The sequence below is a fragment of the Cherax quadricarinatus genome, chromosome 9, assembly GCF_038502225.1.
Source record: "Cherax quadricarinatus isolate ZL_2023a chromosome 9, ASM3850222v1, whole genome shotgun sequence".
In the NCBI taxonomy this organism is placed as follows: Eukaryota; Metazoa; Arthropoda; class Malacostraca; order Decapoda; family Parastacidae; genus Cherax; species Cherax quadricarinatus.
Window position 1 is genome coordinate 12,553,228 of NC_091300.1, and position 26,161 is coordinate 12,579,388.

At 39.5% G+C, this 26,161-nt stretch overlaps 1 protein-coding gene across 2 annotated transcripts in view; it reads right to left on the reverse strand.

The window, feature by feature from the left end:
* Rubicon (run domain Beclin-1-interacting and cysteine-rich domain-containing protein rubicon) overlaps positions 1-26,161 on the reverse strand; it is a 45,810-nt gene that overhangs the window by 6,357 nt on the left and 13,292 nt on the right. For both annotated transcript variants that reach the window (XM_053773096.2, XM_053773095.2), the window contains 9 exons: positions 24,644-24,810; positions 22,913-23,045; positions 21,031-22,638; positions 17,489-17,705; positions 16,942-17,058; positions 13,065-13,240; positions 11,726-11,871; positions 2,789-2,971; positions 1,489-1,671 (listed from right to left, as the gene is read on the reverse strand). In XM_053773096.2, coding sequence (XP_053629071.1) covers positions 1,489-1,671; positions 2,789-2,971; positions 11,726-11,871; positions 13,065-13,240; positions 16,942-17,058; positions 17,489-17,705; positions 21,031-22,638; positions 22,913-23,045; positions 24,644-24,810 — 2,930 coding nt within the window. The remainder of the gene's footprint in view (positions 1-1,488; positions 1,672-2,788; positions 2,972-11,725; positions 11,872-13,064; positions 13,241-16,941; positions 17,059-17,488; positions 17,706-21,030; positions 22,639-22,912; positions 23,046-24,643; positions 24,811-26,161) is intronic.

Sequence of the window (26,161 nt, forward strand, 5' to 3'; positions counted from 1 at the left end):
AACCATTTGTCTCCATTCACTCCTATCAAACACGCTCACGCATGCCTGCTGGAAGTCCAAGCCCCTCGCACACAAAACCTCCTTTACCCCCTCCCTCCAACCCTTCCTAGGCCGACCCCTACCCCGCCTTCCTTCCACTACAGACTGATACACTCTTGAAGTCATTCTGTTTCGCTCCATTCTCTCTACATGTCCGAACCACCTCAACAACCCTTCCTCAGCCCTCTGGACAACAGTTTTGGTAATCCCGCACCTCCTCCTAACTTCCAAACTACGAATTCTCTGCATTATATTCACACCACACATTGGCCTCAGACATGACATCTCCACTGCCTCCAGCCTTCTCCTCGCTGCAACATTCATCACCCACGCTTCACACCCATATAAGAGGTGTGAGGTGAATGTATTCAGATATTTAGGAGAGGATGTGTCAGCAGATGGGTCTATGAAAGAGGCGGCGAGTCATAGAACTGACGAGGGGGGAAAAAGGCGAGTCGTACACTGAGGAGTCTGTGAATGCAAAGAACTTTATCCATGGAAACAAAGAGGAGAATGTATGAGAGTAGAGTTATACCAATGCTCTTATATGGGTGCAAAGCATGGGTGGTGAATGTTGCAACACGGAGAAAGCTCGAGGCAGTGGAGATGTCGTGTCTGAGGGCAATGTGTGGTGTGAATATAATGCAGAGAATTCATAGTTTGGAAATTAGGAGGGGTTGTTGAGATGGTTTGGACATGTAGAGAGGAAGGAACAAAATGGAATGACTTCAAGAGTCTGTATATCTGTAGTGGAGGGAAGTTGTGGTAGAGGTTGGCCAGGAGAACGTTGCAGGGAGAAGGTAAAGGAGGTTTTGTATGTGAGGGGCTTAGACTTCCAGCAAGCATGCATGAGCGTGTTAGATAGGAGCAAACAGTTTTTAGGACTTGACATGCTGTTGGAGTGTGAGCAAGGTAATATTTATGAAGGGATTCATGGAAACCAGCAGGCCGGACTCGAGTCCTGGAGATGGGAAGTACAGTGCCAGCACTCTGAAGGAGGGGTGTTAATGTTGCATTTTTATAACTGTAGTGTACGCACACCTCTGGCAAGAGTGACGGAATGAATGTGGCGAAAGGTTTTCTTTTTCAGGCTACCCTACCTTGGTGGAAAACAGCCAACGAGTTAAAAAAAAAAAAAAATCATTACTATTTCCACCATGGATGATACTTAAAATTACACCTGAGTCAGAATAGAATTTAGTGGTAACTACACTTTAATTTTTTATGTAAAACATGACATATTGTGTGTGCATTACTAATGGAATTTTGGCATTAAGGGGATGCTCCTGGTCCTGAAGAATCTGGAATAATTGTATATGATCAAAGATCTTTAACACTTGTAGAATCCAATCCACTTTAATCAGCTAAGAAGGCAATATGGAAAATGCAATACGAGGGAAATAGAAACAATAGCTTTTAACAAAAAATTCTGGATTAAGTATTAATCACCTGTGTGCTCTGCTACAGGTGTTTATGTAGGGTAAAGTGCGGTAGACCTGTAGCCGGTAGATGTATGCTTGCTGAAGATGTCGGCATCGTTTGTAAAGCCCAGGATTGAGGGCATCAATATTAAAAAGTGGATCACTTCTCATACTTTTTATTAGTTCTGAAGAAAATTTAGCTACTGGATACCTGCAAAAGAAAATTTGTGTAGTTCTTTTAATAATAAATTCACTGCAGTTATACAAAGTATATAGTGTAGCAAGAACACATCAGCATATAAAGCTGCAATCCTGACAACCAGTGAGCATGTAAACAATACAAGTCTAAATTTCATTATCTTTAATAGCAGTACATAATACTTACTATAATGTCAAGAAACACTGCTATTAAAATAAGATTTTCCCTGAAGCACTAATATGTAATAAGTGTCCTTTAATTTTTAATAGTCTGCAAATATATACTAACTGTAGATGAGAAAAAGCTACTGTTTAGATAAACATGAGTGCATCATTGTTTGACATGGCAGTACCTGTTTATAATTCAAAACTGGCCCAAACTCATTTTTTTGTTTATCATACTGGCCACCTCCAAGTGACGTAGGGTACACAAATAAATTCACTGTCTGTGCAGAATATCCCAATCCAAATGACCCTCTGAACTGTCTCCCAGAGTGCAGGCACTGTATTTCCCACTTTGAGGACTTTAGTTCAGCTAACTGGGTTTCCCAAATCCCTTCATTTAATGATACCTTGCTTACATTCCAACACATCCATGAAAAACTACTTGTCTCCACTCCAATCTAACATGTTTCTAGAAGCCTGCTGCCTTCTCAAGTTCCTAGAACTGGAACCCTAATTTACTCACTTCCTACATCCCTTTCTGCGATGACTACTGCCCTTCCTTTCCTTTACCTCAGCTTTTTACCCCATCCTGGTCATCCTCTCAATCTCTAAACCACCTCAGCAATCTCTCCTCCTTATAACCCTTATAATTTCAGACAAAAAAATTGACCAGACAAATGTTGGAAGTATCAGACAAGATGGAAAAAAAAATCCATAATTCTGGATTTTGTCTAGACAAAATGGAAGAAAGTCTATACTTCAGAATTTTGTCCATAATGACAGTGACCAGTTGTCTTCTAAGGTATTGATGATAGCCCTTGTAAAGCATTATTAATCTTACAAAATTCACATTCACTCAACTGTTACATGAGTAAATCAGTCAAAACCTATTAAATTTAGCACTGCACAATTATGTCAAATTCTTGGTCAGAAAAAAAAAAAAAATTACTTCAAGGTTTCCTTACAATTTGAAATCCCATTTATGAAGTATTTTTGCAGGAATCATGGCAGTCTGGTTGCTGTGACAGGTTGTACAGAAGTAGCGCCCTAAGTAATTACACAGTCTAAAGTGCCTGCTGAGACGCTCAGATACTCTCATGCCACAGCCAGCACACCGCCACCCTTGGGTACCCATCAACACCGAACGTCTGCAATATCAAGGTTATAGCAATTAAGCAGTAATTTGCTTGGAGAACAGGTGCAGTGAGAATGACAGTTTGTAGAAAGCACATGCACAAAGACATTTATTGAGGAAATTTTTTGCAGCAAGTGGCTTGTTCAGTCCTGATATAGAGAATCTAGAACAAGCAGTATATATAATTATAATAATAACCATTAATTTTTAAATGGCTGGACCAGTAAGCCAGTGGAAGGCCTCCATTAGCTGACCAAAATCTCCAGTGGAGGGTCATCATGTGGCTAAGACCCAATATGTTACCAAACTCTTAGCCTATGCTCACCTGATCTGTTACATTATGTATGCTGATGACTCAGATACTTGTGCAACATTTGGAAATCTTTACTGCGGAAACATTTCACCAGCCAGTGACTTCCTCAGTCCAATACTGAGAAGAACGGTGGAAGATGAGGAGTTTGAGGTAATCAGTCCCTCAGTCTGGAGTCGATATGTCCAGTCCATCAATCCTGGTGAACCGAACATTGAGGGACTGATTACCTCGAACTCCTCTTCATCTTCTACTGTCCTACTTTGTATTGGACTGAAGAAGCCACTTTCTAGCAAAACGTTTCCACAATGAAGATTCCCAAATGTTGCACAAGTGTCTCATTCTTCAAAATACATAATGTAACAGGTCAGGTGAGAATAGGCTAAAAGTTGGGTAACCTATTACTAAAGGTAACATATTGGGTAATCTTTAAAAACAGGTTGGACAAACACAAAAAGCAGGTAGGCTTCCTGCAGTACTCTTGGTGCAGCCTTGGGTCTTCTAATCAGGGATGTCATGGGCAGCTCCCCAGATAGCTACCCATTTGTTTTTTGTTTTTTTGTTTTTTGTATGTTTTTAAAAACCTAGACCTGACCTGGTACCTTAACTCAAAAACAATTATTATAGTTTGAATATAATTTCTTTTTTTTTAACAAGTCAGCCATCTCCCACCGAGGCAGGGTGACCCAAAAAAGAAAGAAAATCCCCAAAAAGAAAATACTTTCATCATCATTCAACACTTTCACCTAACTCACACACAATCACTGTTTTTGCAGAGGTGCTCAGAACACAACAGCTTAGAAGCATATACCTATAAAGATGCACAACATATCCCTCCATACTGCCAATATCCCGAACCCCTCCTTTAGAGTGCAGGCATTGTACTTCCCATTTCCAGGACTCAAGTCCGGCTATATAAAAATAACCGGTTTCCCTGAATCCCTTCACTAAACATTACCCTGCTCACACTCCAACAGATCGTCAGGTCCCAAATACCATTCGTCTCCATTCACTCCTATCCAACATGCTCACGCACGCTTGCTGGAAGTCCAGGCCCCTCGCCCACAAAACCTCCTTTACCCCCTCCCTCCAACCTTTTCGAGGACGACCCCTACCCCGCCTTCCTTTCCCTACAGATTTATACGCTCTCCAAGTCATTCTACTTTGATCCATTCTATCTAAATGACCAAACCACCTCAACAACCCCTCTTCAGCCCTCTGACTAATAATTTTATTAACTCCACACCTTCTCCTAATTTTCACACTCCAAATTTTCTGCATAATATTTACACCACACATTGCCCTTAGACAGGACATCTCCACTGTCTCCAACCGCCTCCTCGCTGCTGCATTCACAACCCAAGCTTCACACCCATAAAAGAGTGTTGGTACTACTATACTTTTATACATTCCCTTCTTTGCCTATATAGGTAACGTTTTTTGTCTCCAAGTATACCTCAACGCACCACTCATCTTTTTTTAACTCATCAATTCTATGATTAACCTCATCCTTCATAAATCCATCTGCCAACATGTCAACTCCCAAGTATCTGAAAACATTCACTTCCATACTACTCCTCCCCAATTTGATATCCAATTTTTCTTTATCTAAATAATTTTGATACCCTCATCACCTTACTCTTTTCTATGTTCACTTTCAACTTTCTACCTTTGCACACACTCCCAAACTCATCCACTAACCTTTGCAATTTTTCTTTAGAATCTCCCATGAGCACAGTATCATCAGCAAAAAGCAACTGTGTCAATTCCCATTTTGTATTTGATTTCCCATAATTTAATCCCACCCCTCTCCCGAACACCCTAGCATTTACTTTTTTTACAACCCCATCTATAAATACATTAAACAACCATGGTGACATTACACAACCCTGTCTAAGACCTACTTTTACTGGGAAGTAGTCTCCCTCTCTTCTATACACCCTAATCTGAGCGTCACTATCCTCATAAAAACCCTTTACAGCATTTAGTAACTTACCACCTGTTCCATATACTTGCAACATCTGCCACATTGATCCCCTATCCCCTCTATCGTATGCCTTTTCTAAATCTATAAATACAATAAAAACTTCCCTACCTTTATCTAAATACTGTTCACATATATGCCTCAATGTAAACACTTGATCTACACATCCCCTACCCACTCTGAAACCTCCTTGCTCACCCGCAATCCTACGTTCTGTCTTACCTCTAATTCTTTGAATTACAACCCTACCATACACTTTTCCTGGTACACTCAGTAAACTTATTCCTCTATAATTTTTACTATCTCTTTTGTCCCCCTTCCCTTTATATAAAGGGATTATACATACTCTCCACCAATCCCTAGGTACCTTCCCCTCTTTCATACATTTATTAAACAAAAGTACCAACCACTCCAACCCTATATCCCCCCTGCTTTTAACATTTCTGTCATGATCCCATCAGTTCCAGTTGCTTTACCCCCTTTCATTCTACGTAATGCCTCACGCACCTCCCCCACACTCACATCCTGTTCTTCTCCACTCCTAAAAGATGGTATACCTCCCTGGCCAGTGCATGAAATTACCGCTTCCCTTTCTTCGTTGACATTTAAAAGTTCCTCAAAATATTCTCGCCATCTACCCAAAACCTCCATCTCCCCTACTCTGTTTTTAACTGACAAATCCATTCGTTCTCTAGGCTTTCTTAACTTTGTTTAACTCACTCCAAAATTTTTTCTTATTTTCATTAAAATTTCTTGACAGTGCCTCTCCCACTATCATCTGCTCTCCTTTTGCACTCTCTCACCACTCTCTTCACCTTTCTTTTACTCTCCATACACTCTGCTCTTCTTATAACACTTCTGCTTTGTAAAAACCTCTCATAAGCTACCTTTTTCTCTTTTATCACACCCTTTACTTCATTCCACCAATCACTCCTCATTCCTCCTGCACCCACTCTCCTATAACCACAAACTTCTGCCCCACATTCTAATACTGCATTTTTAAAACTATTCCAACCCTCTTCAACCCTTCCCCACTATTCATACTTGCACCAGTCCACCTTTCTGCCAACAGTTGCTTATATCTCACCCGAACTTCCTCCTCCCTTAGTTTATACACTTTCACCTCCCTCTTGCTTGTTGTTGCCATTTTCCTCTTTTCCCATCTACCTCTTACTCTAACTGTAGCTACAACTAAATAATGATCCAATATATCAGTTGCCCCTCTATAAACGTGTACATCCTGGAGCCTACCCATCAACCTTTTATCCACCAATACATAATCTAACAAACTACTTTCATTATGTGCTATATCATACCTTTATTTATTTATCCCCTACATCATAAAATATGTATTACTTATTACCAAACCTCTTTCTACACATAGCTCAATTAAAGGCTCCCAATTTTCATTTACCCCTGGCACCCCAAATTTACCTACTACTCCCTCCACAACATTTTTGCCCACTTTAGCACTGAAATCCCCAACCACCATTACTCTCACGCTTGGTTCAAAACTCTCCACGCATTCACTCAACATTTCCCAAAATCTCTCTCTCTCCTCTACACTTCTCTCTTCTCCAGGTGCATATACGCTTACTATAACCCACTTTTCACATCCAACCTTTATTTTACTCCACATAATCCTTGAATTAATACATTTGTAGTTATCCTTCAACATCATTGCTACTCCTTCTTTAGCTCTAACTATTTGAAACCCCTGACCTAATCCCATTTATTCCTCTCCACTGAAACTCTCCCACCCCCCTTCAGCTTTGTTTCACTTAAAGCCAGGACATCCAGCTTCTTCTCATTCATAACATCCACAATCATCTCTTTCTTATCATTTGCACAACATCCACGCATATTCAGACTTCTCACTTTGACAATTTTCTTCTTATTATTCTTTTTAGTAATTTATTACAGGAAAAGGGGTTACTAGCCCATTGTTCCCGGCATTTTAGCTGACTTTTACAACACACAGATGACTGTGAAACAAAAACCTGTAATTTGTTTTGCATGATGGTAGGATTGCTGGTTTCTTTTTCTGTCTCATAAACACGCTAAGATAACAGGGATATCTTGCTACTCCTACTTACACTTTGGTCACACTTCACAGACACGCACATGCATATATATATATACATACATCTAGGTTTTTCTCCTTTTTCTAAATAGCTCTTGTTCTTTTTTATTTCTTCTATTGTCCATGGGGAAGTGGAAAAGAATCTTTCCTCCGTAAGCCATGCGTGTCGTATGAGGCGACTAAAATGCCGGGAGCAATGGGCTAGTAACCCCTTCTCCTGTATACAATTACTAAAAAAGAGAAGAAGAAAAACTTTATAAAACTGGGTTGCTTAAATGTGCGTGGATGTAGTGCGGATGACAAGAAACAGATGATTGCTGATGTTATGAATGAAAAGAAGTTGGATGTCCTGGCCCTAAGCGAAACAAAGCTGAAGGGGGTAGGAGAGTTTCAGTGGGGGGAAATAAATGGGATTAAATCTGGAGTATCTGAGAGAGTTAGAGCAAAGGAAGGGGTAGCAGTAATGTTAAATGATCAGTTATGGAAGGAGAAAAGAGAATATGAATGTGTAAATTCAAGAATTATGTGGATTAAAGTAAAGGTTGGATGCGAGAAGTGGGTCATAATAAGCGTGTATGCACCTGGAGAAGAGAGGAATGCAGAGGAGAGAGAGAGAGATTTTGGGAGATGTTAAGTGAATGTATAGGAGCCTTTGAACCAAGTGAGAGAGTAATTGTGGTAGGGGACTTGAATGCTAAAGTAGGAGAAACTTTTAGAGAGGGTGTGGTAGGTAAGTTTGGGGTGCCAGGTGTAAATGATAATGGGAGCCCTTTGATTGAACTTTGTATAGAAAGGGGTTTAGTTATAGGTAATACATATTTTAAGAAAAAGAGGATAAATAAGTATACACGATATGATGTAGGGCGAAATGACAGTAGTTTGTTGGATTATGTATTGGTAGATAAAAGACTGTTGAGTAGACTTCAGGATGTACATGTTTATAGAGGGGCCACAGATATATCAGATCACTTTCTAGTTGTAGCTACACTGAGAGTAAAAGGTAGATGGGATACAAGGAGAATAGAAGCATCAGGGAAGAGAGAGGTGAAGGTTTATAAACTAAAAGAGGAGGCAGTTAGGGTAAGATATAAACAGCTATTGGAGGATAGATGGGCTAATGAGAGCATAGGCAATGGGGTCGAAGAGGTATGGGGTAGGTTTAAAAAATGTAGTGTTAGAGTGTTCAGCAGAAGTTTGTGGTTACAGGAAAGTGGGTGCAGGAGGGAAGAGGAGCGATTGGTGGAATGATGATGTAAAGAGAGTAGTAAGGGAGAAAAAGTTAGCATATGAGAAGTTTTTACAAAGTAGAAGTGATGCAAGGAGGGAAGAGTATATGGAGAAAAAGAGAGAGGTTAAGAGAGTGGTGAAGCAATGTAAAAAGAGAGCAAATGAGAGAGTGGGTGAGATGTTATCAACAAATTTTGTTGAAAATAAGAAAAAGTTTTGGAGTGAGATTAACAAGTTAAGAAAGCCTAGAGAACAAATGGATTTGTCAGTTAAAAATAGGAGAGGAGAGTTATTAAATGGAGAGTTAGAGGTATTGGGAAGATGGAGGGAATATTTTGAGGAATTGTTAAATGTTGATGAAGATAGGGAAGCTGTGATTTCGTGTATAGGGCAAGGAGGAATAACATCTTGTAGGAGTGAGGAAGAGCCAGTTGTGAGTGTGGGGGAAGTTCGTGAGGCAGTAGGTAAAATGAAAGGGGGTAAGGCAGCCGGGATTGATGGGATAAAGATAGAAATGTTAAAAGCAGGTGGGGATATAGTTTTGGAGTGGTTGGTGCAATTGTTTAATAAATGTATGGAAGAGGGTAAGGTACCTAGGGATTGGCAGAGAGCATGCATAGTTCCTTTGTATAAAGGCAAAGGGGATAAAAGAGAGTGCAAAAATTATAGGGGGATAAGTCTGTTGAGTGTACCTGGTAAAGTGTATGGTAGAGTTATAATTGAAAGAATTAAGAGTAAGACGGAGAATAGGATAGCAGATGAACAAGGAGGCTTTAGGAAAGGTAGGGGGTGTGTGGACCAGGTGTTTACAGTGAAACATATAAGTGAACAGTATTTAGATAAGGCTAAAGAGGTCTTTGTGGCATTTATGGATTTGGAAAAGGCGTATGACAGGGTGGATAGGGGGGCAATGTGGCAGATGTTGCAAGTGTATGGTGTAGGAGGTAGGTTACTGAAAGCAGTGAAGAGTTTTTACGAGGATAGTGAGGCTCAAGTTAGAGTATGTAGGAAAGAGGGAAATTTTTTCCCAGTAAAAGTAGGCCTTAGACAAGGATGTGTGATGTCACCGTGGTTGTTTAATATATTTATAGATGGGGTTGTAAGAGAAGTAAATGCGAGGGTCTTGGCAAGAGGCGTGGAGTTAAAAGATAAAGAATCACACACAAAGTGGGAGTTGTCACAGCTGCTCTTTGCTGATGACACTGTGCTCTTGGGAGATTCTGAAGAGAAGTTGCAGAGATTGGTGGATGAATTTGGTAGGGTGTGCAAAAGAAGAAAATTAAAGGTGAATACAGGAAAGAGTAAGGTTATGAGGATAACAAAAAGATTAGGTGATGAAAGATTGAATATCAGATTGGAGGGAGAGAGTATGGAGGAGGTGAACGTATTCAGATATTTGGGAGTGGACGTGTCAGCGGATGGGTCTATGAAAGATGAGGTGAATCATAGAATTGATGAGGGAAAAAGAGTGAGTGGTGCACTTAGGAGTCTGTGGAGACAAAGAACTTTGTCCTTGGAGGCAAAGAGGGGAATGTATGAGAGTATAGTTTTACCAACGCTCTTATATGGGTGTGAAGCGTGGGTGATGAATGTTGCAGCGAGGAGAAGGCTGGAGGCAGTGGAGATGTCATGTCTGAGGGCAATGTGTGGTGTGAATATAATGCAGAGAATTCGTAGTTTGGAAGTTAGGAGGAGGTGCGGGATTACCAAAACTGTTGTCCAGAGGGCTGAGGAAGGGTTGTTGAGGTGGTTCGGACATGTAGAGAGAATGGAGCGAAACAGAATGACTTCAAGAGTGTATCAGTCTGTAGTGGAAGGAAGGCGGGGTAGGGGTCGGCCTAGGAAGGGTTGGAGGGAGGGGGTAAAGGAGGTTTTGTGTGCGAGGGGCTTGGACTTCCAGCAGGCATGCGTGAGCGTGTTTGATAGGAGTGAATGGAGACAAATGGTTTTTAATACTTGACGTGCTGTTGGAGTGTGAGCAAAGTAACATTTATGAAGGGATTCAGGGAAACCGGCAGGCCGGACTTGAGTCCTGGAGATGGGAAGTACAGTGCCTGCACTCTGAAGGAGGGGTGTTAATGTTGCAGTTTAAAAACTGTAGTGTAAAGCACCCTTCTGGCAAGACAGTGATGGAGTGAATGATGGTGAAAGTTTTTCTTTTTCGGGCCACCCTGCCTTGGTGGGAATCGGCCGGTGTGATAATAAAAAAAAAAAATAAAAAAAAATGGCTTACGGAGGAAAGATTCTTATTCCACTTCCGCATGGATATAAAAGGAAAAGTAATAAGACCAAGAACTATTAAAAATAAAATCAAAGAAAACTCAGATGAGTGTGTATAAATAAACATGTACATGTATGTGTAGTGTGACCCAAGTGTAAGTACAAGTAGCAAGACGTACCTGTAATCTTGCACATTTATGAGGCAGACAAGACACCAGCAATCCTACCATCATGTAAAACAATTACAGGCTTTCGTTTCACACTCAATTGGCAGGATGGTAGTACCCCTCTTGGGTGGTTGCTGTCTACCAACCTACTACCTCAAAATATAAATAGTTATAGTAATTTAGCTCAGTCTTTTATTTATGCTTTGTATAGGCTGATCAAAAATACAGTATTTAAAAAAAAAAACTGTACTGTTATTATATACATTAATACTTTAAAGCTTTTCATTACCTAATCCATTTCTTACTTCAGCATGAATTTTCCCACAAGCAGACTTCATCTCAATTGAAGCAGAGCTTCCTGGAAGGTTAAGTTTGAAACCAAAGGTTCACTTGAAACAAAACTGGTAGATTTTTCTGCTTTCACCAAGTTTCCACCACTTGGCTAGAGAGAAAGCTTGCTATTTTTGGCCTCAGCACTGATTTAGGATATGTACATATCTTCATCACCAATGGAGAAAATAAGCAAGAGACAGTACAAAAGCTTCAGTGATCTGTGTCAGTAATTCAGCAGCTTTCTCTTGCTCCCAGCTCAATGTACTGTCACTGTACTCATGACGTGTTTGATGTGCCGCTACTGTAGGTGCAGGGAACAGAAGTGACAAAATATGTTTGCCTGAAAATTTATTAAACCCAGAACCAATGTTAATGAGACACTACCCTGCATGATAGCAATATGAGACAATACCCTGCATGACAGCAGTGTAGCTAATTCTTACTTAGTGTTAGTGTGAAGAGTGAGGATGAGCTGAGGTCTTGGCGGGGCCCAATCAGAGGTTCCCCGGAACTGAGTTTGCGAGTGTAATGCCTTCACTGCTCCAGCATCATCAGGACTAACTGCTACACTTGTAGGCAGTGGTAGCAGCTGTAAAAAAAAAAAATCATTACATTATATATTACCAATTACTTCGCATGCTTGTGCTCTCAATAACCAGACACAATAAGAATTAATGTGAAAAAAATAGTTGTCAAGTTCAAAAAATAATATAGAATAATTATTACAGTTTGGAAGCATTTCAATGAAGTCTTGTTATCAGAATGGAAGTGCTCTGTTTCTCAGCCTCCAAAATAAAGTTGAAGACACTCATGGTAAAATGTTTTTCAATAAATGTCTTGAAATGTATACAACCATTCCCCCCCTTCCCCATATCTTGTTTAACACCATACTATTTACTTGCAAAAGCCAGTTAGCCAATTTAAGTTTCTTATAGATTACTTTGCTGATGCTGAAACAACTCGTCAAATACCAAGTCCGTTTGCTCATACTATATAACAAACTTGCATATATCTAGTGGGTATTCCAGATTTTAGAAGCTTTTGAAGTTGAAGAGGGGCTGATAAAATGAATGGATAAAGATAATTTAATAAAAGAATATAAATCTTAAGTGACTGGATATTAAAAAGATATTATTCAGAAGAGGCTTTAATATACATCAAGCATACATGTGAATGTGTTTATATCGAGAGGAAGCAACCGATCTTATGAAATAAAATTTGTTGTGTATGAACAAAGTAATACCCATAAAGAAAATAGGGTAGAGTGGCTAGCTGACTACAGTAGTTTTGGAGGTTAGGTATAGTGCCTGCACTTTGTAGTTCAATCAGTCAACACTGGACCATGATATGTACATCCTTCTGGAGAGGAAACTATGGACTGATGATGGTTCAGGAATTTTGTCTGGGGCACCTTGTGTAAGAGGCCACTTTCCTTATGTCTTTGTATACCTCAGTGTTTTAAAACCTTTATATCACGACTGTACCTTCTCATACTGCACTCCAACTATAAATTTATTTCCCCACAAAGGCAGGGCGGCAACTCTAAAAAGGAAACTCTTCCACCATAAAAAAATTTTGTAGCGATCTTTCAAATTACTCTCCAAGTTGCAACATCCATACCCATCATTCAGAGTGCTGACACTATACTTCATTCTTTGTGAAATGTTTTTATATATCTACTAAAGACAACTGGTTTTTAGCTTTGGCCTGTTCACAAATTTCAAAATTTTCACAGAACCTTATCTTCCTCTTATTTAGACATGCTCCATAATTTCCACTAACCTTTTGTGGTACATCCTGTTCAGAAACAAGCCACTCCAGTTCAGAAGCTTTGGGAAGCCTCTGTTCATTAAAATGTTTCAGCAGATTGAGTGCCACATTTTCTGCTGATGTAAGGTCACTCTTGAAGGAGGACAGTCCACTCTCTGAGTTACTTCTTGATTGCAAGATTGGAGTATCTTTAAAGCAATTTGAGAAGTAAATATTTATACAGGAATTACAGAATTTAGTGCTTAAAAACCTAATAAGCAAATAAAGTAAAGATTTCCTGTCAAGAAAAAAAAAATGGTTGATGAATCCTCATTACCTATTAAGTATCACAACATTTAGCAAAATTATTAATATGTAATCTGAAGAGTGAATAGACAAACAGAACCAATGAATGGATAGATGTAAGGGGTTTATGAAATACTCAAGAGGCACTGGAAAATTAATGGAGTAGATTAAAGGATGTTTTGACCTCTCAATGAAACACTTCATGAACATCTCTACTTCAGTCTATCACACTGTCAAAAACTTGCTCTTTGTAGCAAATTACTGTAGTGCATTTCTCAATGTGTTACCGTTTATGCCTAAAAAAAAAAAAATTTCTCTAGTCTCCTTGTATTTTTTGCAACAAGTACATACACTGTCCCTTCCTCCCTTCCCCCTCCCAACCTTTAAAAGAAAAAACAAAGGAAACACTTAACCCTTTGAGGGTCGAGAGGCCTTCTCCCAAACTTGTTCTCAGGGTCGAAAAATTAAAAAAAAAAAAAAAAAAAATCTTAAAAAATGATAATCTTTTTCTGATCACAATGACACCAAAAATATGAAATTTGATGGAAAACCTATGGAAATATGGTCTCGCGTAGTTAGAGGTCTTGATGATATTTACGCATCAGTGATTTCACCTATTTTGAGCCCTATTTTCGGCCAATTCCAATGTTCTAGTCAACTAAAATCATAGCTATTTTGCTAGAACTCCATTTGTTCTATTGACTGAGTACCAGAAACTGCCCGTTTACCGATTTCAACTACCCAATAAAGTGGTCAAAAACCTGCAATTTGGACAATTTCACATAAATTTCAAAAGATGCCAATTTCAAAATAGGGTCCAGAATAAACAAGAAAGACATTCCTGGCACAAGAATAGCATATTATCTATTCATTAGTCACGTCTCCAGGCCCCTCTTACATTACTTTTGCTTTCCATTTTGAATTTTTCTCACAAAAAAATAGAAGATTTACCGTTATGTATACTGCTGCATCATTGCAAAAATGTTATAAATAATATCAGTGCACTTGTAAAAGAATATCAAACTCACCATTTGACGTGCATTGGACTTGTGGCATGATTTGTTTACTCTTGAACATTGGCAAAAATCAAACATTTTCACTACTTTGAGCTCAATTTCAAGGTGTACTTGTCATCACGAAACCAATCAAAATCATCTCTATTTCTGTAATATATCTTCCATTCTATCAAATGAGACCAAGAAAACGAAAATACACTCGAAAGTCACTGTTTTAAACCAAAAACTCTGTTGGATAGCACTAACATCCCATATCATAAAAATCTTTGAGAGGGTTCTAAGAAACAAGATAGCCAATCACCTGGATACCCATCAATTACACAATGCAGGACAACACGGGTTTAGAGCAGGTTGCTCCTGCCTCTCTCAGCTACTGGACCACTATGACAAGGTCCTGGATACTGTAGAGGATAAACAAAATACAGATGTAGTATATTCAGACTTTGCAAAAGCTTTCGACAAGCGTGACCATGGTGTAATAGCACACAAAATGCAGGATAAAGGAATAGCGGGAAAAGTTGGTAGATGGATCTACAACTTCCTGACAAATAGAATACAAAGAGTAATAGTAAGCAGAGTAAAGTCTGAGGCAGCCATGGTAAAAAGCTCTGTTCCACAAGACACAGTACTCACTCCCATTCTATTCCTCATCCTCATTTCTGACAGACAGAGATGTAAGCCATAGCTCCATGTCTTCCATTGTGGATGACACCCGGATCACCATGGCAGTGACCTCCATCAAAGACACTGCGAGACTCCAAGCGGACATCAACCAAATCTTCGAATGGGCCACTCAAAACAATATGAAATTCAACGAGAAATTTCAACTACTCAGATATGGAAAACTTGGAGAAATTAAAAATGTGTCAGGGTATACCACAAATTCTAACCATACAATAGAGCGGAAAAGTAATGTGAAGGACCTAGGTGTGAAAATGTCAGAGGATCTCACCTTCAAAAACCACAAAAATGTATCTACCTCATCCACTAGGAAAATGATAGGATGGATAATGAGAACCTTCAAAACTAGGGATGCCAAGCCCATGATGATTCTCTTCAAATCGCTTGGGCTCTCTAGGCTGGAATACTGCTGTACACTAACGGCCCCCTTCAGGGCTGGTGACATTGCAGACCTGGAGTGTACAAAGAACTTTCACGGCACACATAAGTGCGATAAGGTACCTAAACTACTGGGAACGGTTGAAGGTCCTTGATCTGTATTCCCTCGAATGCAGGCGAGAGAGATACATGATAATATACACTTGGAAGGTCCTGGAGGGATTGGTACCAAACCTGCACACGAAAATCACTCCATATGAAAGCAAAAGACTCGGCAGGAGATGCAACATTTCCTCAATGAAAAGCAGGGGTGCCAAGAGTACACTGAGAGACAACACAGTAAGTGTCAAGGGCCCAAGACTGTTCAATTGCCTCCCAGCATACATAAGGGGGATTACCAATAGACCCCTAGCTGTCTTCAAGAAGGCACTGGACAGGCACCTGAAGTCAGTACCTGACCAACCGGGCTGTGGTTCGTACGTCAGCTTGTGTGTCACCAGCAGTAACAGCCTGGTTGATCAGACCCTGACCCACCATGAGGCCTGGTCTCAGACCGGTCCGCTGGGGCGCTGACCCCTGAAACCCTCTCCAGGTATGCACTGCGTGCTTCAGGATTTTTTTTATACTGTGCACACTGACCACACAGACCCACTCTTTCATATGAAGGCCTGCCACCTTTCTTCCACCAGACTTAAAGGCACTAGAATTTACGCATACAAGTACGTGACCGACCCTGGCTGCAATGACGTACAAGTACGTGACTAACCCTCGAAGGGTTAAGACTGTAAAATGCTCCAAAAGCAAATCAACTTCTAGTTAATTCATACCCAATACAAAATTAAATTTACATCCATTTTTATGAAAAAGATTCATGTACAGCACTACAGCCATATTCTAATTATGCTTTGTTAGTTTGTCTCCTGAATTTTGGTGGTCGCTCCTACAGCCTGGCCAGTACGACTGTGTCATTAGAGAGAATGGAACAAAGTAGAATGACTTGGAGAGCATATAAATCTGTAGGGTAAGGAAGGCAGGGTAGGGGTTGTCCCCAAAAAGGTTGGAGGGAGGGGGTAAAGGAGGTTTTGTGGGCGAGGGGCTTGGACTTCCAGCAAACATGTGTGAGCGTGTTAGATAGGAGTGAATGGAGACGAATGGTTTTTGGGTCCTGGTGGGCTGTTGGAGTGTGAGCAGGGCAATATTCTGTGAAGGAATTCAGGGAAACTGGTTAGTCAGACTTAGAGTCCTGGAAATGGGAAGTAAAATGCCTGCATTTTAAAGGAGGGGTTTGGGATATTGGGGTCTCTGCTACGACAGTGATTATGAATGAGTGATAGTGTAAGTGTCCAATGATAAAAGCTTTTTTTTTTTTATGTGGAGGGGGGGGAAAGGGGGTTCTTTCTTTTTAGGTCACCCTGCTTTGGTGGGAAATGGTCAACACATTAAAAAAAAAAAAAAAAAAAGACAAGCCCAAGTTTTTACCCAGCTCTTGAGAGTAAATAAAGGGCTAGATGACACAGTATCTTCCTTACCTTCACAGCTTGATGACTCATCATTATCAATCTCCTCCTCCAACTCTGAGACAAGATCAGACTCACTATTATAGGTGGAGCTCTGTGGCGACTCGTACACACTGTAATCAGTTGTACCTGCAACAACAAACAATGTTGTAATTTATAATTTCTTCTAACAAAACTACAGAATTATCTCATACATAGATAAAAAAAAAAGTTTATATATTCAATAAAATAGTTGCATTACTGGCATACTGACAAAATACAAACCACAATCATATAGGGAAGGAGAACACCCAAACTTACAAGTTGTATTCTTGGTGCTCTAACTTACAAGAGTTCATGACACAGAACCTATTTTCTATTGAAAACAATAATACAAAGGATGGTAGGGTTTCACAGGTTTGTAATGCAGATTAGCAGTCAAAAATCTAATTGATTCGTAAGTACCACTTTTTGTGTGTGGATGTTTGTAACTCTGGGTGCTTTTTAAGTTAAAGGATTCCCCAGTTTGTGCATCAGCATAAGATTACAGTTTATGACAATGCATACTGAGTACTCTTACTGTCCACTTTCACTGATGGTTTTGTAGCCCAAGTCTGACACTCAGAAATAGCTTCAATTACAGCATTAGTAGAGGTAGCTGCTGACAATACAGATCCTGATAACTTTTGCCTTCTCTTCTCCTTAATACGAGCCTGCAAACTGCGAATCTCTTCATCACTCTCATCACCTGTTCCTGGGCTTGAGCAATATTTCTGCTGCCATGCATCAAACTGCATCTGGATACAAACAATTGTATTAGGAAAGAAAGGTATTATGACACTTTTGAATAAATAGAAGACATTTTAAAATAGCTATTTGTTTGTATATTGCTTAAAACTTAGTTACAGTTTATTATGGTACACATAAAACAAGAAAAGGAAACAAAAAGATTCCCATAATACTGCAGTGTGCAAGGTAATATGAAACAATACTGCCTATCTTTAATTAGCCCTCTTCTCAAGTAAATTTCCCTGAATTCCTTCATAAATGTTACCTTGCCATAAAAAGCATTTGCCTCTACTCACTCTGATCTAAAATACTCACACAAGCTTGTTGGATGCTTAAGCCCCCTAGCACTCAAACCACCTTTACCCCTTCCCTCCAGCCCTTTTCCCTCCTGCCTTTCTAACTCAGATTTATATACCCTCTTGGTCACCCTATCCTGTTCCAACCTCTAAATGTCCAACCAATCAGTAATGCCTCATCAGCCCTATGAATTATACCTTTGGTAACCCCTGTCTTCTAATTTCTACATTCCAAATTCTCTGTATATTATTCACATAAGGAAGATCTAATCCCTTTGATTGGCATCAAGGAATCTTCCTGAAAGGGCCACTCTGAATAAGATTCATTATCTAATAATCCTGCACCACTCCCCAGTATCTAGCATTCACTTCTTTTACAACTTCATATGTTAAACAATAGTGACATCACACATGAATAATATTTGATGATTACTGAAAATGAGGGTGCTAACTCACAGTACAAGTCATTAAAAAAATAGTATATAATAAACTAATATAACTAGAACCTGATATCAAATTGGGGAGGAGGAGTATGGAAGAAGTGAATGTTTTCAGATACTTGGGAGTTGACGTGTCGGCGGATGGATTTATGAAGGATGAGGTTAATCATAGAATTGATGAGGGAAAAAAGGTGAGTGGTGCGTTGAGGTATATGTGGAGTCAAAAAACGTTATCTATGGAGGCAAAGAAGGGAATGTATGAAAGTATAGTAGTACCAACACTCTTATATGGGTGTGAAGCTTGGGTGGTAAATGCAGCAGCGAGGAGACGGTTGGAGGCAGCGGAGATGTCCTGTTTAAGGGCAATGTGTGGTGTAAATATTATGCAGAAAATTCGGAGTGTGGAAATTAGGAGAAGGTGTGGAGTTAATAAAAGTATTAGTCAGAGGGCAGAAGAGGGGTTGTTGAGGTGGTTTGGTCATTTAGAGAGAATGGATCACAGTAGAATGACATGGAAAGCATATAAATCTATAGGGGAAGGAAGGCGGGGTAGGGGTCGTCCTCGAAAGGGTTGGAGAGAGGGGGTAAAGGAGGTTTTGTGGGTAAGGGGCTTGGACTTCCAGCAAGCGTGCGTGAGCGTGTTAGATAGGAGTGAATGGAGACGAATGGTACTTGGGACCTGACGATCTGTTGGAGTGTGAGCAGGGTAATATTTAGTGAAGGGATTCAGGGAAACCGGTTATTTTCATATAGTCGGACTTGAGTCCTGGAAATGGGAAGTACAATGCCTGCACTTTAAAGGAGGGGTTTGGGATATTGGCAGTTTGGAGGGATATGTTGTGTATCTTTATATGTTTATGCTTCTAGACTGTTGTATTCTGAGCACCTCTGCAAAAACAGTGATAATGTGCGAGTGTGGTGAAAGTGTTGAATGATGATGAAAGTATTTTCTTTTTGGGGATTTTTTCTTTTTTGGGTCACCCTGCCTCGGTGGGAGACGGCCGACTTGTTTAAAAAAAAAAAAAAAAAAAAAAAACTAGAACCTAAGTATAACTTAAGACATGACTTGTAGCTTAGTGGCCAATGTAACTGCCTCATCTAGCATTAGGTATCTGATAAACATGATACCTACACACTAGGTCACAAAATATGAAAAAAAAAAAAAAAGGATGTTAAGAATTATTTCTTCTCAAACAGTGGTAGAGTGCTGGAATGGGATCTGATGAGGTAAAACAACTTAAAAAAAATTATGACAAAAGAGTGAAGACACCTCTGACATATCTCTGCCCTTATTGATACAAATACAACAGGTAATTATAATTACTATATGATATTTATGGGAAAACATTAAACTGGTAAGGGTCACACTGCACTTGAAGAATAGAGGGTAATGAAGTTTAAAGTTTGATCCAAGGAAGATAACTTCAATTCCTTAGATCAGGAATCCTTCACTAGCATCAAGGTACCTCCTCCCATTTAACCCTTTGAGGGTCGACAGGCCCTCTCCGAAACTCGTTCTCAGGGTCGGCCAAATTTAAAAAAAAAAAAAAAATTATTTTCTCTTATGAAAAGATAGAGAATCTTTTCCCGATCATAAAGACACCAAAAGTTTGAAATTTGATAGAAAACTTACGGAATTATGCTCTCGCAAAGTTAGCGGTCTCGGCGATGTTTACGCATCGGCGATTTTGCCCACTTTGAGCCCCATTTTCGGCCAATTTCACTGTACTAGTCGGCAAAAAACATGAATATTTCGCTAGAACTCCATTTTTTCTATCGAATGGGTGCAAGAAACCACTCATTTATGAAATTCAACTATCCAGTACAGTGGTCAGAATTTAGCAATTTTGCCAATTTCACACAAATTTCAAAAGATGCCAATTTCCGAATAGGGTCCAGAATAAACAAGAAAGACATTCCTGGCACTAAAATGACATTTCCTCTAGTCATTAGTCACGTCTCAAGGCCCCTCTTATATTCTTTTGCTTTCCACTTTGAATTTTTATTTTCACACAAAATATAAGATTTACTGTTATGCAGACTACTGTATTAGTGTAAAAAATGGTATAAATATTATTGGTGCACTTGTGAAAGAATATTAGACTCACCAGTTGACGCGTATTGCACACTTGGCACGATTTGTTTACTTTTGAAGTTTGGTAAAAATCGAACATTTCTGCTACTTTGAGCTCAATTTCAAGGCACCTTTCTTTGTAAAACCAGTCAAAATCATCTCAATTTCTGTAATATGTCTTCCATTCTATAAAATGAGACCAAGAAAACTAGAATACAACAATAAATACCATACGAAAATACACTGCAAAGTCGCTGATTTATTAAAAAAAAATGGTCAAAGTTTTTTTTTTCTCATTATGCACTGTGTGCTGCAGGATTTTTTTTAGACTGTGCACACTGACCACATAGACCCATTCTTTCATATGAAGGCCTACCAGCTTTCTCCCACTAAATTTGAGGCCGCTAGAATTTATGAGTACTAGTACGTCAAAAACCCCTACGCGTAAGACGTACTAGTACGACGAAAACCCTCAAAGGGTTAAGGATACAAATAAGTAATCCCAAATAGATAATCACATTACCTGTGTCAGTGCAGCAATCACAGCTTCAGAGATGCTGAAATGAGCATTTTCTCTATCTAATTCAGCATACTGCTTATGGAACTCTTTGGATGAAAGAAATCCAATGAGAGACTGTCCTGGCTGAGGACGAGGGAAGAAGCCATTGTCAGCGGCAGGAGTTATGCTATGACCCCCGTCTTCCATAAAACGCTTGCGAACTTGAACTGATGCACTTGTCCCAGAGTCTTTTGGTTTAGCCGAGACCTTAGCCATTTTCATCTTTGACTCTAATTCTGGTGCTGTGTTAGACTGTGAAAGATGCAATTTTCCTACTAATTCCTGCGAACCATCAGAATGAGAGCGACCATGAGTTTTTTTCTTTATTTCAGTTGTCTCCCTGGGTAATGAATTTGGTGTTGAAACACACTGTGGTGCACTTAATGCTACATTAGCCATAACTTCAACAGGTAGAGTAGCAGAAACTGGAGTTGAAACAGCATGTGGAAGGATGATTTTGGTGACAGCTTTTGGAGTAGAGGTTACAGGAACTTTCGTAGTCTGTGGCAACTCTGATGATGTAGGTTCAGCACTACAAGGATGGCTGCGTGAGCAGGAAGTTGATATAACAGCTTGATGGACCATACTCTTATCACAGTAACTGGACTGCTCTGAAATATTTTTTACACGGTCATCTGAAGAGTTAGCCTGATGATTACCTTCAGATTTCAAAATGCCACGGCTATCTACTAAACATTTGACAGAAAAGCCTGAAGACTGAATTGTTGATGGTAATCGCCGTCTTCTCCGAGAAACCTGAGAAGGAATCCCATCCACTGTTTCTTCACTATCCTGGTCACTGTCTGCAGGTACAGATACTAATCTTCCACTACTAGCACGGTGTCGTAACTGTGGAGTTTTCAACCCTGAACCTTTAGGTCTATGGATGCTGCAAGTAGTGCTGCTGTCCCCATCACTAGTGGAACACTCCCCTCCATAATTCACCTGCAAGAGGCTTGGAGAAATATTACTCACTGGTACACCACCACTGTCATTTATATCTAAATATTCCAAAAAAGAAACTGGCTGATTATCTGATTGAGAGGTGGTTGATAGCTCCTTGGGTCTTGCTCCAGTATCATTTGTTAAAATATGGCTAGTTTTGCACTGAATCAGTGTTGATGTTAAAGGAGACGAGTTACTTGATACCTGCGAAGTTTCCTGTGTTAAGAATACCTGTACAGACTGATCAACAGGACTCATTGCAGGCCAGTCAGAGCAATCTGAGCTGCCATCTGGACTCTCCCTCTGCATAAGTGTTACATCTTGAGCCTCCACACTGTCTGCATTTAAGGTTTTTATGTTATAGGTAGATATAGGGTGCATTTCTTTGCTCTTAAGAGATTCAATGGTATCTAAAGAAGGACTAGAGTAAATCGATTCTTTTCTTAAAATTTCCTTCTTTAAATTCTTTCTTGGTCTACTAGATGGTGACAACACTGTTGGCCACTCCTTCTCTGTAACTGGACTGGTTGGTAAAGATGATGCATTCATTTTAGGTTCAGATTTACTAATCAAATCAGTGTGTAGTGTAGCTGCAGTTCCAGGCAGTGGCTGGTATGCTCCAACAATCTGCAGAAAAGTATCAGTGTTACATATAATGGAGTCTGCAGAAATGCAAATCAATATGGATACTGAAATAGCATAACCAATTTATCAGCCAAAATATCAACATATACATAATCTTTTATAGCTTCCATTTTCTTATCAATGCTTTTTCTTAAGTATTCCTATAGTATTCTAATTCAATATAATCTTGCTCAATTATACCCTATTCAGAAACAAAGTCAAGTTCATAATTATTGTTATTTTCATTGATTAAAAAATTATACTAGAATTTACTAACTAGTCTGGAATTTATGTCAGCCAAGAGAGACTGAGAATTCTCTTCAAGAGCTCGAAGACAAGTTATCACAGCTGAAACATGTTCTTGAGAATACATTAATGCCCATGGCTGATAATGCTTCTGAACATAGTCTCTGCAAAGAAAAACTGGACGTTAGTGGCAGAAAAAAACGGTTTCGAGATAAATTACAATGTAAAAAATATTGTAATGTCCTAACATCCTAAAGTAACAATCATGTTTTAAGGCTTGTATATACTGCATGTATGTATGTATGTGTGGACAAACACATGCACGTACACACACATGCATATGCACATGAGATTTCACAAGAGTAGTGTTTGGGAGAGAAAAAAGGACATTTAGCATGTGAGAAGGTAAAGTAAGAGTGGAAATTTCTAAGTCCAAGGACTGAGGGTCACGAATGTGGAGGGCAGATTAAAGCAAAATGTATTCCTCAAGTCTGCTATTTTCCAACATTAACTGGTCCTCTGCCAAAATTGTCTACCTTTCTTCTAGCCTTCATGGACACCATCTTGTTGAAGCATCCCTTATACACAACTTTTCTAATATGAATCTTAGTCCTGGCTTTGTCTCTGTAGATGCCTTCCTTTCTCATTACACTGTTAAATGCTCCAAACTTCAGAATACTCATGACTTGACCTTATCTTGATCTCCTCCTTTCCAATATTTTCTTTGCCTAGGTTAAGTTCTGTCCTACAAGTCTAACCCCAGGGCTTTTGGTCCCAAACTCATGGGCCATTAGCTCTCCTGCAGTGCTTCTAATTCTTTTTTTTTCTATTGTCCTCAGACCATTATTGCTTTGCCTACACCACTAATTCATGTCACCACCACTACTTCCTTCTTATTATCACCTCTGGCACTTTTGTACTACTCTTACTACTATCACTACTATCATCACCACCACAAGTACTACCATTATACTACTACCTAACCACTGTACAAACGGGGTTAGAACCCATGACAACTGAGCCGTAAAACTCCAAGCCAGCTGGCTACAGTAAGATTCATCCAACTAGGTATATTTATACACCAGAGGGAGGTTAGCATGCATCCCACCGTGACCACAAATGCAAGTTTTAACAGATGAATCTCCCGCCAGTGTGGCTGTGATGAACTCTAGCTTATGTCCCGTAAAAGCTGTCATCATGTCTCACAAAACTGTAATAACACAACTGCAAACAAATCACGGTATAGGCGGGGTTAGAACCCACAACGAGTCTTAAAACGACAGCCTGAGCTAGAATTCGTTATGGCCATGCTGGCGGGAGATTCATCAGTAAAAATTTGCATTTGTGGTCACAGTGAGATGTATGCTAACCTCCCTAGAGTGTATAAATATTCCAAGTTGAATGAATCTTACTGTAGCCAGCTAGCCCAGTGGCTTGCGGACTGGCCTGGAGTTTTACGACTCACTTGTCATGGGCTCTAACCCCACCAGTACCGTGGTTTGTTTGCAATCGTGTTACTACAATTTCATGAGTTATACTACTGCCTCCTCTCATTCTACTCCTTGCCCTGGCCCCTCTTATATATATACTGGCTCCCTTCCCTTTACGCTTCTGTGTGACTAGTTAATGATCCAAGTCAGACCAAAACATCGTCCTAAGTTTCATTTTCTCATGTGGGGGTGTGTGTGTGTCTTTATTGTTCCAGTCATGGTATTGTACCTTTTTATTCTCTATAGATAAAAATCCCAGTTAAACTGAGTACCTGTCAGAGGTAAGTGCTTCAATTTTAGCTGCAAGTTGAAGCTTCTCCAAAGACATACGAATCCAATCATCAGCTGGCTGAGGGGTAGTGGTCATCTTTACACAAGGCCCAAGTGCTGGGTTGAGAACCCGTAGGCCAACGACAAATGGCCACACATCTGCATTACCCTGTAATACAAAAAAAAAATATATCCTCATAAATCTCACCATCACAATGCAGTCTCTACATCAAGAATTAACTCCTAATTCAGCGAGATGTATTTCAGTCGCTGGGCAATCCAAAGAAATCCCTATATTCCACAAACCCTGTGCCTCAATTCACACCAGTGGAATGGTGGAGAATGCTGCCTAAGTTCATAATGCAGTTAAATATTAGCACTGAAGTCAAACATTTGAAAAAGACCAAAGAGACTAATTTCCTAAAATACACAAGCACATTAAGCTTGAATCTGCTCAGCAGTTGAAACAGCAAGTTATCAGCATGGAAGGCTTGAAGCTAATGAGATGCAACACTCAGAAAAGCCTTATTGTATGTATTTCAATTTTTCCAATTTCTTTCAAAAAAGCAAACTGGGATCCACAGAGGCCAAAATCAGTCCAAACTTTCCTCTAAGGAAGACTGACAAGCTTTAAGAAATTACAAAAAGTTAGTTTTATACAAGCTTCTTTTTTTTTTTTTTTTTTTTTTTTTAGCAATTGTCTACAGAGTTCATAGATGTTATAGACACACAAAAACATTACTGTAAGTTGATTTAACCTAGGATAACCAAACAAAGTCAAACACAATAACTTATTTCTGCACAGAAGAGATACTATTCTCCAATTATTTCACAGAAGCCAATTTGAATAATAAAATTGGCACATAACTTACACAACTTAACATGAAGAGATTGTTTCCTTCAAAGAAAACAAACCAGCACTAAAAGTTTAAAGCTGACCAGATGCATTTTCCAGTTATTGTAAAGAATACAACAAAATTTGTGCCTACACAGCCTAAGCCCAGGAAATGTTCCATCCATTTCATATGATTCCTCAGTCATTGAGAATTGATTCCATTCACAATTATATTTTTATGAGAGGAAAGCACTAAACCTATAGGGATCATGTAATGCCTGTGGAATAGGGGAGGGGGATCATTCAAATTTGATCCAAGCACGAGGAAGGCAAGTCCAGTTCCTTGATTCAAAAGCCCAACAGCAGTATCAAGGCAAAAATAATGCATTAAGGTAAAAATAATACCATACCATTTTGAAATTATAAGTGGCAAAATGGCCTTTACACACACTCCATTAAATATAGCAACCTTCTTCTAAGCAGGAGACACAAGTGCTGAAATTTTGAAGCCAATCAGAAGAGACTGTCCCCTCCTATCACACTGAAACAAAATTTGGGAATGACCAATGTAGTAATGTACACAGGACACCCATGAATGCAAACAGTCCCATGAATCTTGCCCAAAATACATTACACAAACAGTGAAAATTTAAATCCGATTGAAAAAGGTGTTCTTGGGCATTAA